The 12,810-nt window shown below is 35.3% G+C and overlaps 1 protein-coding gene across 3 annotated transcripts in view; it reads right to left on the bottom strand.

The window, feature by feature from the left end:
- The window catches only part of LOC134538147 (otoferlin-like), a 171,314-nt gene that overhangs the window by 53,847 nt on the left and 104,657 nt on the right, over positions 1–12,810 (bottom strand). For all 3 annotated transcript variants that reach the window (XM_063379189.1, XM_063379190.1, XM_063379191.1), the window contains exons 6-9: positions 9,138–9,324; positions 7,448–7,510; positions 5,506–5,590; positions 1,723–1,879 (exon numbers count right to left, since the gene is read on the bottom strand). In XM_063379189.1, coding sequence (XP_063235259.1) covers positions 1,723–1,879; positions 5,506–5,590; positions 7,448–7,510; positions 9,138–9,324 — 492 coding nt within the window. The remainder of the gene's footprint in view (positions 1–1,722; positions 1,880–5,505; positions 5,591–7,447; positions 7,511–9,137; positions 9,325–12,810) is intronic.

Raw genomic sequence — 12,810 nt, 5'->3', positions numbered from 1 at the left:
ATGCGTGTATTTATCACGCTCTGCATTATACTAAAGAATTTTTACATTAAATTTCATGTTAGAGTTTAATATCATAAGTATGTTTGTAGCGTGAGGCCTTATGAATTTGCTTGTTACCGAGGTTAGGTGTTACACATTTTTGACGAGTACTGAAAGACTAAAATTTTTTTTAAAAAACCAATATCAATGTTTTCTTCCAATAAAATCTCCACAAACAATTTCTTTTAAATTTAAATTTAAATGAATATGACATTACTAATCATTCTTAAAAAAAATTTAAATAGCTTTTCCTAGCCATATTTATTTCACTTAGGTTTAAATTACAATTTTTGCTGTTCACATTAAATGTATGTATTTTTAAGAGATAAACTTGTGTAGATAAATAAGTAATATCATATTAAGTAAAATAATAATCATTAAGGTAAGCCGGGCTACATTCGCAAGTCTCACGAAGGGCACAGATGCACAGAGGTTGAATGTAGACTTAAAATATTTTAATGGCCATACATCACTGCTGTTTTCACTATATACCATAGAGAAAACACATCAATGGACAAGAAAAATGAATACACAAACACACATCAAATCATGTGTGATCGCTTAGACAGCACAGAGAATTCCGTGGATGTAATTAGTAGTGTTTTACAGAATGTCTGTTTTCTTTGTTATCGCTGGGTTTGTCTGTTTGTCGCTGTATTATCCAAAGTGGTTGTTTGTCTGTATTTTCTGTTCTGGTTATACCTGTATTGTCATTTACAGCCCACAGTGTTAGTCTATGCCGCGATGTATTGATCCAGACTATTTCCTTTCAGGGAATTCTCTGTTCACACATTTGTCATAGGGTGATCATGGCTTGTTAGTTTTTCAGTGCTTGTGTATTCGTCTTTCTTGTCCATTCTTGCGTATAGAAAAAAAAATCTGTATTTTACAAAAAATTCCTTCGTACACCAGTTGCCAAAAGATTGTTTGAAATACTACGACAAGAAAGATCTTGCAACTTTATACAACATATGGTTATGGTTATTTTTGCAAATATAAAATACATTTTTTGATATAATACCAATATTGGCACATAATTTTTTATTTTAATTGATGTTTCATTCGAGAATATTTCTTTTAAACCATGGAAAAGCTAGTTGAATATACAATAAATAGACTTTGTTTTTTGTATCATGCTTATTATGTTTGAAGTTAATACTGGAAAGCAATTCAGGGAATGGTTTATCAAATAACTGCAGGTGCTTGTACAACACCGGCATAAATGCCTGGGTAAGAATCCGAACCCATTAATACTGCAAACACTATTTGTAGTGATACAGATTGTTTTCATGTAAATGTAAAAATTAGAAATATCTGTCATTTTTAATTTTACCTGGCATTTCAAAATTCTCAAATTTGTTATGATTTTGGCAGCCAAGAACCATGAAATGAGTTTTTGTGATAGAAATGCAAACCATATCATGAAGTAGCCAGTGGCATTGCAGTTAAACCTAAACAGTTTCAGTTCTGCAATAAATTAAATTCTCCTTATTTGTACAACCCAAAATTGTTAAAAATGTAACTTTGGCAGCTAACTATGCAAAACGTATGCACTGTATATATTTTTCATTTCGTGAAAGTTAAACAATTGAAAAAGTCTAAAAGTTGATCAGTGATTAATATAAATATAAAATCATGACCTGAAATGGGATGCACCCCCTTAATGACAATGGTTATACGTACGCTTCTATGTCATCTTCATCTTTCTCGCTTTTCGGGGGAACTTTTATCGTGTCTCCCTTGCCGATGACGCTAATGTCGCACTTGAGGTAGCCCTTCGGTCCGCCAGCGATGTCGTCGGGATCCGTCAGAAGCGCCCACTTGTGGTAGAACTGGTGATCTGGAAAAAAAAAACAAAAACAAATGGCGCACAGCAAAAGCATGGCGCAACAATGCTGGGGGATCCCTACCGCGACGTTCCTTTGTTACAGAGTATCCGCATCGAAAAACAATTGTCACGTCACACGGACACGCCAGGAGGTGCGCATTCATTTTCAAACTCCTCACGCTTAAAAAGAAGAAAGTAGAGGAAGTTTCCTCTTTGTTGGATGTCGCAAGTATTTACAAGTTCGGTGGTTAGAGTTTGTGTCGGCTGATATGAAGTTTCAGGCAGTGCAGTGGACTGTGCAAGAACTCGTACAAGAATGCATCCGACAGAATTCAAATGTGTGTTCTTCGTCAGAATAATTGTCAGTCCTTCCTCCTTGTCATGTGGACGCAACATTTTTGTACGCACGACCACAGAGGAACCCGCCAAGCCTAGTACTTCCCAGATCTGGCCAGTCGGTATATAGATAAACCTCATTGGTAGGGACTGGAAAAATTCGCGGGCTCAATGACCTGCAGGATGAACTCCCATAGTTCTACGTACACTCGGTCAAATGCCACCCACTCATTGGCTGCTGTCTTATGAGACGTCCCAGCGTAGCAGCCTGTGATTCGATAAAGCTTCGGTTGGGTGTTTCTAATTGGCCCAGAGTCATCCAGGTGAGTTGTGAACCAATAGCAGAGGCAGCACTGAGGTATAACGATTTGTATTTTAGACTATCGCGAAATGAATTCGCGAATTTTTTCCGGTCTCTACTCATTGGTGAATATAAAAATTAACATAACACGCGCATAACATCAACTAAGATTTAAAAAATTCAAAAAGGAGAAGAAAAAAAAAAGTTTTGAGCATTACATGTTTTGAAATTTTTATGTGAATTACTTTATTTAATAAACTTACACAGAAGAAAATGGTATGCATACATTAAGAATGATACATGTGAATGTAAGTAGGCCTCTTATTTTACCAGCAAAGATCGCAGGTTTTCGCGGGCAATGTCCGGATTTGCTTGGCTTCTGGGTTGTAGACGCATCAAAAGGCGGAGATTCTGTAGAATTCTTTAGGAACGGTAGAAATATTAAAAACACCCCTCAAAAATGGATACAAATTAAGCCACTCTACAAAAATCTTCAAAACCTAGCTCTGTATTCAACAAAACAGAGGTCGCCTCTGGTTGGCCAACCAGAAGAGAAGAGGCCACTGATTGGCCAGCACCCCCCCAGCCAATCACATAAGCCCCTGCTACGATTGCACACAAACCAACAGGCCAACCAGAAAAGGGGGAAGGCTCTGTTTGGCCTACAGCTGCAGCCAACTGGGAAACTTTTCCCTCTCAGGGAGAGTATTAAAAGACAGGAGAACTTGCAACAAAAGCCTTGATGATGGCAAACTGCGTGGTCAAACGAAACGTCGGTGATATCTTCGCCTTCGATGCGGCTACAACCCAGAAGCCAGGCAACTCCTATCATTTTATTTTAATGCAAGCAGTGGGTTGGGCCTAAATGTAGTATGCATTACAATTTCTAAGTTGTATTTAATCAGATACAACTCACAGAAACAGAAATATGTCCTTTTTTTTTTAGGTAGATTTAGAAGAAATACTACATATTGTTGCAGTTATCATGGTGTGACTTTCGGAAAAATTTTTTATGGTATTTAATTTAACATATATATATAAAATCATATTTTATGGACACCATAACTGCCGTAATTAATTTTTATCTAAAACTTTTATCTGAAATAATTTTTTATAATACAAACCAATATTGCAAGGAGTTGAAAATACCTGGGGTTGGAATTAGAAAATAAATAAAACTTCCCTACCATGTACACTATCGAATCCATTCTTATTTTTGCCTAACTTTCTAAATATTATATAAACCTTTTGTTAAAATAATTTTTAATGTAACCAACCATTACTGCAAGGGGTAGAAATTACAGGGTTAAAAAAAAATTCATTACTTTTTTTATAGATATTGTATCACATCCGTTATAATAATTCATTGTATAAATCCAAAACTTCATCTAAAACTCTGGCTGAAACAATGTTTTGACAAAACTAATAATTACCTTTAAATTAAGCACTGAAATTTAAAAAAAAAAAAAACTTCAAAACTTTTTTAGTATAAAATTAGTTGAATTTATATTAAACCATCATAATATTATCTTAAACCTTGGAGCAAAGCAAATTTTTAATATGACCACGTTATTAATGCAAGGGATGAAAATAGTGATTGAAGATCAAAAAAATTAAATAATTACCTTAGTTGGCATAATATGAAATTATTTCTAAGCGATCAAATGCTGGAAGCATTGAGTTAAAAAACATTCGTAATATTTTTTCTGCATTGGAATGAGCATTTATTTAATCAATATTATTGAAATATTGGAGAGCATAAATATGTTAAGTACATTAAGTACTTAAAATTTTCCAGAAGTTTGTAGATGTATCCAAAATATTTCCAGAAGGAATAGGTAGGTACTTCGAAATCTACCTAAACCTGTAGGCTGTGCAAAAAGGGGCATTTTTAATATTAATGCAAGCAGTAAATGCAGTACAATTTCTGAGCCATACCATCAGAAATTATTAGGTTTTAAACTATTAAAGTTATTATAACAATGAATTTCTTACTTCACTAACTTAAACAGTTCATACAAAAAAAATCATAAAAACGTGACAGTGCAGATAGTATAGTATGTGCAGTGATAAATTACTACTATGTGATAAGGAGAGATGCGTGATAAACCCAAATTCATGCTCAGAAAATTAAAACATATTCAACTATGTCTGCTTTGCTGAGGTTTACCAATTCACGTCAGACTGTTTTTGATGTTATTTCGACGTGCTAATTTTAAGAAGGCATAATCTATTCAGAACATATATTTTCATTTTCCCACATGGAACATATGGGAAAATCTTTGTACTGTTTACAATAAACAACCGTTTAGACTTAGGCCTGAATACAGAGAAGTGAGATTTTTTAGAAAAATAACAAAAAAATTATTTTAATTTGAATTAGTATGTGGTTTGAACTAAATACCTATTCAATTTGATAATATTTCGAAGGCCTACATTATTTTGCCATTTAAGAATTCATTAATTTTATTTATGTAAGGGAACTATGACAGTATTTCACGTGAAATAGACAATGCCTTAGCATTAATTACTTAACTAATTTTAAAAGCCTTTTTAGAATATTTCTTTCAAGAAATAGTGTTTTAATTACACTAAAACAACAACTTTGAGATAACTTAAGTATCATAAATTATTTGTAATGAAATAATTAACTATTGGCAAATTTTTGACAGTGAAAAGTTAGAAATTTATTCAAATGTGTAAATATTAATATTAGTTTTTTTTGTAGTTTACCTAAATTTAGGCAGAAAAAATAAAATTTTTTGAGAAAACCAAAATTCTATTATTTAAATTTAAATTTACTGAGAATTTTAAAATTTTTTTTTTTTATAGACTTAATATTGTAAAAAAAAATTTTTCCCGCACCTGTCTGGCTATGTTTTTTACAGTAGGCACCGATCACTAAAGAAACACTGATAGACGTGTTCTATGTACACTATGTGACTACAACGCACTGCACACTACACAAGTGACTGCAAACTGTACACAGTTATGACTGTACCTGGCTGGGACCACACCGTTGCCACATCTAACTTAAAGCTGCCCAGCATTTTGTTAGACCTGAGAATGTTTCTTGATTGGAGTACCTGTTGACGAGTTCAAAAAAAGAAAGAAAAAAAATTGGCATACAGAAACATAACAAGAAATAACAAGCAGAATAAGTGAAGAGGAATGAGTTAAAAAAAAGAATTTACAAAGAGAATGGAATTGTTGTGTCAGTGCAATTTTCCTGAGGCAAACAACCACAAAAGTATTAAAACACGCATAGAAACAGAGTTCCGAAACTATTTCACAACACACATCAACTGCGGATAGTCAATTTTGTTGATTTTAATTTTTTGCCGCATGTGTTTTCCAAACCTCTAGTTACTCACCACATATTTATTTGAATCAGTTCATTTACAAAATTACGTTTTAATAAGCTTTTCTTTGTTGTACTTGAATAAATGACGGTCTTTCTTAGCCAGATTAAAATATGAGGTTAGTGTTAAAATAATTTCTTAGTAATAAATCGAAAAATAAATATCGGGATGATTATCAAAAAAAGCAAAAGCCCAATAAAAATTGCTAAGTATTTCGAAATGAACATTCAGCTAAATAATCTTGTACCTGCTAGTTTTTTTTAAACTTATAATTCTTTTCGTTCGAGAAACATAGTTTTAAGTTTCTAAAATAAATTTATATGAAAGCAAACTTACGGCAGAAATAAGCCAAATAACATAGAGACCCAAAATATCACAAGCGTAGCTTCTGAAAATTTTAAAAGATATGTTTTTACCCCACGAAAGTTCTATTACAATAAGGTTTAAGTTGGTTGCATACGAATAGAAACGAATTACTTTTTCAATAAACGTAAAATTGAAGGTCATGGTCAATTGCGTTTGCTATGAACAAGATGTCGTGCTGTGCGTGTTAGTGATTAAATTTCAATCAACAAATTAGAATTAGCCATACACGTCAGATATTGAAAAATACACTTCAACTCCTAAATGAAGAGTCAGCAGGTATACACTTTGCCACACACTTAGATTCCTCCAATATGTTCAAACAGTGTTTTGAAGGCAAGTTAATAGAATCAAACGGCTGCACTTAGACCAGATTGTAAGAATAAGAGTTTCACCAACGTGAATTTTGCTTTATATATTCAATTTGTTAAAATTGATTCTTAACGTTACTGCGAGCTGCATTGCAAGAATACAATCGAAGTAATTGTGTGTGGCGAAAAGTTTGGAGCTCAGTTTCATTATGTATCTGTAAGATGCTGTATCTCATGTTGTGCGGAAATACCAGGAGCATCATACACCGTCTTCATATCAATCTTGAACGAGCCAACAACTGTCCCAGAGCACAATAACTTTCTAGAATGCAACACCTAAAAAAAAAGTTTACATTCACAATAAAAGGTACTCTTTCATAAACAATACATTTTACAATTCATAATTTCATTCTGGAATATTATCATATAGTATTTTATTTATGGTATAGCCTATTAGAAATTTAATAATATAATAGTGTGCAATTTTTTTAGTTATGAGTATAAAATGATAATACGGCAATGCAATAAATTATGAACAAAGCTCATGCACGTATTTGTAAATTCAGATAACTTTTCCTAATTTACCTTAAATTATTAACAAACATTATCTGAAATCAAATTATATTTGTCAAAAAACAAGTGTAACTTACATGTATATATGGTACTAAAAATTAAATTTGTTACTTAATCTAAGTATACCAAATTAATGTCTGCATTTGGAGAGATAAAACATCCAAAACTAATATTAATATACTACAATAAATATCAAAATTATCAGATATGCATTAAGTTAAAACAGAAGATTTATAATATAATCTATAGGATTATCAAATATTTAACCACAAAATCAATAACCACATGCTTAACAATTGGCTAAATAATGAAACACATTTGAAACAAAACTTACCGACAACGTTATAATTTTATCGAAGAGCATGACTGGGGGCATGTGAAAATCAAAGACGAAGTACTGAAACACAAAACAAAAATCATTTTAGTGGAATAATAATTTGACTAGTAATATATAAGTTTGAAACACAGTGCAAAACTGTAATGGCGTATTTCCAAAAAACTGCATTAAAAGGAAGTTATAGTTATAGTTATATAAAGCTATAGAGGTACATAGAGATAGATAAATGCAAATATACAGAGGTATATAGAAAGCAGGGTGAGGGGGATATATAGAAATATAGAGAGATAGATATAAATAGGGAAATATATTGATATGTATGTATAGAAACATAAATATAGAAAAGATAGAGTGATATGGAGAGATATGGTTAGATATATATAGTTATATAGAAAGATGCTTTGTATGTGTATACATAGATACATAAAAACAAATAACAAAAAAAATTGAAAGAGGCATAGCAATGCATGTTGGACATTATCTAGTAACAAATAAAATTATTTATTTTAGAAATTAAATTATTTTTTCCACATGTTTAAATGTAGTTTGATCTTTAGTTCTTATATTATATCATTCTATTATTTCAATAGCTTTAGTAATATTATTTTAGGTGACACGGAATTTAGATTCCTGCCTTGTATGTTACAGCATGTGTTTGGTAATATAGTTAAGTTTTTAAGGTTCGCCTAAATAGTTTAAGTTGTTCTCCACTTATTGGTGAAATCATTCCATTGTATCAAGTTGCTTGGCTTGAGGGAGGGGATTTTTTTTTCCGAGTTGAAAAGCGAAGATTTCGCCGACGTTTTGTTCGTCCCTGCAATAGCCATCTTCAGGTTAGCAGATACCTACTGGTAGGTAGCTGATACCCTGATGATGGCGACTGCAACGCCGATCGAAACATCGGTCATTCGTCGCAGACAGAAATAAAAAAAAACCGGGGGATTGTCTGTAAAGTCGGTTTACGGACGATAATTTTACGTGATAACGTCACAATAACACATTGAAGAAAAATAGCATACTTTTTTTAATTTTTCAAACATTATTTAAAAGTTTTTTTTTTGCAAATTTAATTTAAATAATTTTTGTTTAAATATGATCACGAACAATTAGTTAAAAGAGCCCGCCTTAAAACCTGTTTGATATTATAGAATAATTTTTCTCGCACGGCGGTTGGCCGGTTCTTGCACGCTCCGGCTCAGGCGGAACGTGACAATTTTTTTCGTGCGTGCAGCCGGCGTTCATCGATTTATAAGACGTTATCACGTCAAAAAAAAAGGCCAAGCGACTTCGGACAACAGGCGGGCGAAGGCACAGCGATCCTCGTAGATGCATTTGTAATCCTCGTGAGTCACGAAGAACTCCTCATAGCTATGGACCGGAAAAATTTGCGGGTTCAATGACCTGTAGGATGAACTCCATAGTTCTACGTACACTCGGTCAAATGCCACCCACTCATTGGCTGCTGTCTTGTGAGACGTTCCAGCGTAGCAGCCTGTGATTCGATAAAGCTTTTGGTCGGGTGTTTCTCATTGGCCCAGAGTCATCCAGGTGAGTTGTGAACCAACAGCAGAGGCAGCACTGAGGTATAACGATTTGTATTTTAGCCTACCGCAAAAATGAATTCGCGAGTTTTTCCGGTCTCTACTCATGGCGCGCAGGACCTCATGGTCAATCAGGTGGGGCTCACCTCGTTGTAGTAGGGGCAGTTGGTGCTCTCCTTGACGCTGGTGTACTTGCGCTGGTCGCCCACCTGCACGCACACCACCGGGTCCATGTTCAGCCCCGCCAGCTGGCGCGCCTCGATCACCGTCACGCACAGCTGGAAGTCCTGCGCCTTCAGCGCCGAGCCCGTCTGCGGCGTCAGGGACTTCAGCCTGTGCCCGACAACAACACACACCACTAGTGATACATGGCAGGGACTTCAGCCTGTCTCCAACACCACCACAGACTGCTGGAGATACGTGGAAGGGACTTCAGCCTGTGCCGAACAACACCACAAGACTGCTGATGATACATGGCAGGGACTACAGCCTGTGCTGAACAACACCACAGACTGCTGATGATACATGTCAGGGACTACAGCCTGTGCTGAACAACACCACAGACTGCTGATGATACATGTCAGGGACTACAGCCTTTGCCGAACTACACCACAGACTGCTGATGATACATGTCAGGGACTTCAGCCTTTGCCGAACTACACCACAGACTGCTATTGATACGTGGCAGGGACTTCCGCCTGTGACGAACAACACAAGACTGCTGAAAATACGTGGCAAGGACTTCAGCCTGTGCCGAACAACACCACAAGACTGCTGAAGATACGTGGCAGGGACTTCAGCCTGTGCCAACACCACAGACTGCTGAAGATACATGGATAGGACTTAAACCTGTTGTTAACAGAAAGCCAACCCACACAGACAGGCAGGCGAATTCACAACACTCACCATATCATAAGATAACTGTTATTTCCACAATGATCAACAGAGTTACAGCCATTTGCGAAGAGGAAAATATTGGGGAAAAGCTGAAACACCTATAACTTCTCTTCAAGCATATGGCTACTCAAAATCAGAAACTAATAAAACCATGAAGTCACTTCAAGAGAAAAAGATCGAGCATCTCCCTGACAAAGCCTTCATCCCTTACATTAAAGGAATATCCGACCAAGTGACCAGGATTCTTAGGAAGCTCAGAATACAGGTAATTCCCAAACCTATAAACAAGATTGAGGGGTCCGTGACCTCGGTCAAGGCTAAAACTCCAGCCGCAAATCTAGCCGGTGTGTATAAGTTTACATGTTCACACGGAAAAGTATACATAGGTAAATCTTGCAGGAGAATAAACACAAGGGTTTGAAGAACATATCAGCTACCATAAACATGAAAACTTACGATCAGCTATAGCAGAACACTCTTTGGAAACCAGGCATTTTTTTTAATAAAATGTTTTGGAACAAAATATTTTAATTTAATGCTTTATAAGTGATTACATGTACTTCATCGTACCTCAAGTAAACATTTACAAGATATATTTTCTCTGAAATGTTTGCCTTCTAGTCATTTGGAAGCATCTTAGTGGAGATCCTGTGCAGATCATTGTGAATCTCTCGGACGGACCAGTGGCGTAGCCAGGATTTGTGTATGGGGGGTGTTAAGAAGCATGGCCCCCCTTCCCCCCCCCCGTATTAAAGTGGGGGGTTCGGGGGTCCTCCCCCGAGAACATTTGGATTTTAAGGTGTAAAATAGTGCTATTCTAGCAGTTTTCGGTACTTAAATTTAAATATTGTAATGGTAAAATTTTTATTAATTTTAATATGAAATTGTTTGAGTGATGAATAAGATATTAATTAAAAATTTGGTGCTAAGGGGGGGGGGGGGGGTTTGATCCCCTAACCCCCCCCCCTGGCTAGGCCCCTGGGACGGACGAATGGCGGACGGACGGATGACGGACGGATGGCGAACGGACGCAACGGATCACTGTGAATCCTCTGTTCCCCACACGCGATTATTGCCGAGCGGAACATAAGCCAATACGATCATGAAACATAAACTTGCTTAATTTGACTCCACAACCACCCACTCTGGTCGTGTTTCGCAGATGGATGAATTAGCCTGTGGTCGAGGACTGTAGGTCAATAATCATCACACATCCAATTACTTCGCGCGTTTGTGCGGAAACCGAGATTCAATCCAAACGAATGGGGGTTACGTACGAATCGAATTTTGTGCTTGTATTGCGCTTTAGTTTGAAATTGAAATGATTATTTTCTAGCGTATCAAAAGCTTTACAGCTTAAATGTTATTATTGAAGATAAACCTTTATACTCACGGATGGTGCAATGTCTGTGAAATTTTTTTTTACGCATAACTATTCAAAACTACTGAAAAGAGATGATGGGAAAACCAAATAAATATTACTTATTTGATCATACATTAAGATTTGATGTGTTTTTTTAAACCAAATATTGACATTTATTTGACCCGTTCTCATTTAACATGCTTTAATAGAAGTGCTGCTATCATAGGGATTAAATTTCAACGGAATAAATATTAAAATTATTTAATATATATTACATATGAAAAAAAAACTCGACTGTTAAGAGCTGAAATTTTAAAATAACAAAGCTTGAATACCTGAAAATAACATAGAACGTTTTCAATTCAATCTGGTTCACCGTTCCAAGATGGCGGCTGTTTTAGTGGCACGCTGTACTAACTGGATTATATTCCTTGCCGAATTTGAGCCACGCCTTTTACCTAATCGAATTCGAAGATCACTTGCAGTATTTAAGATCAAACAATCAAATAATAAATATCAAAGAGAAGGGCGACGTACATTATTGTCGCCGAAAAGTCACAATTGTTTTGTCACACGAAGCCTACAGTTTTCGTCTTTATCGTGTTTTTTTTTTATGTTCTTAATGTTTTGGCTCTAATCATGTAGTTCGTGTATCGTTTCTTTGTGGTGGTTGATTCCGTTTATTTGAAGGGCCATCCTGGCGGTAGATTGAACAGCGTCAAAACTGGTTTTAAATCAACGTCTTTTAAATGTCGCCATTTTACTTGTTTGAAAATTTCATATTCACGAGAAGGACACATCTTAATATATATAAATCTAGTGTCACAATGTTTGTCCTCAATGGACTCCTAAACCACTTAACCGATTTCGATGAAAATTGGCATTTATGTGTAATTGTTTCCAACTTGAGAAATAGGGTAGTTTTTATTTCGATTAATGTTCTTAATAATTTGTAATTAATAATAAACTTATTATCAATGTTGATTGGTGTTTAAGCCCGGGAAACAGTGGGTACTTCGTCTCCATGACAACGTTGCGTGCTCGAGAGTCGGGAAACCATCGGTGCTATTCGTTTTTTCTTCGGTACATTACAAAGCATTGTATTAAGTTTTTGTCAAAATTAATTAATTTTCATTTTATTTCATTTATTATAACTGTAAATAGGAGATTTGGTCTCATTTTCTCCCCCATAAATACAACCGTGCGAAGCCGGGTCGGGCAGCTAGTGCTTCAATATAAATATTGTGTTGCTGTCTTTCTGCCTTTAAATTAGCCTTGTTCATCTGTAAAGGGCGTTTTCTTCGTTCGGTATCAAGATTATAATCAAAACGTGCAAGAAATTAAAAATAAGCTATCAACGTTATCACAACTGTTTTGTTTTAGAAAGCCTTCTATGTTCATCTATGCTGCAATATTTTTTACGATTCTTCTCTCGAAATTGTGAGTGCTGTCTACGGATTTAAGTTTTCACGTAGGCTTATTTAAGCTTGTTTTCTGTTTTTTAGCGTAGTTATTTTTTTTCCACCACTGAGATTTTTTCATGACATACAATACAACCA

Source organism: Bacillus rossius, chromosome 13, assembly GCF_032445375.1.
Source record: "Bacillus rossius redtenbacheri isolate Brsri chromosome 13, Brsri_v3, whole genome shotgun sequence".
Taxonomy (NCBI): domain Eukaryota; kingdom Metazoa; phylum Arthropoda; class Insecta; order Phasmatodea; family Bacillidae; genus Bacillus; species Bacillus rossius.
The sequence above is the reverse complement of the archived record's forward strand: the minus strand, read 5'-3'. Positions and strand labels throughout refer to the sequence as shown.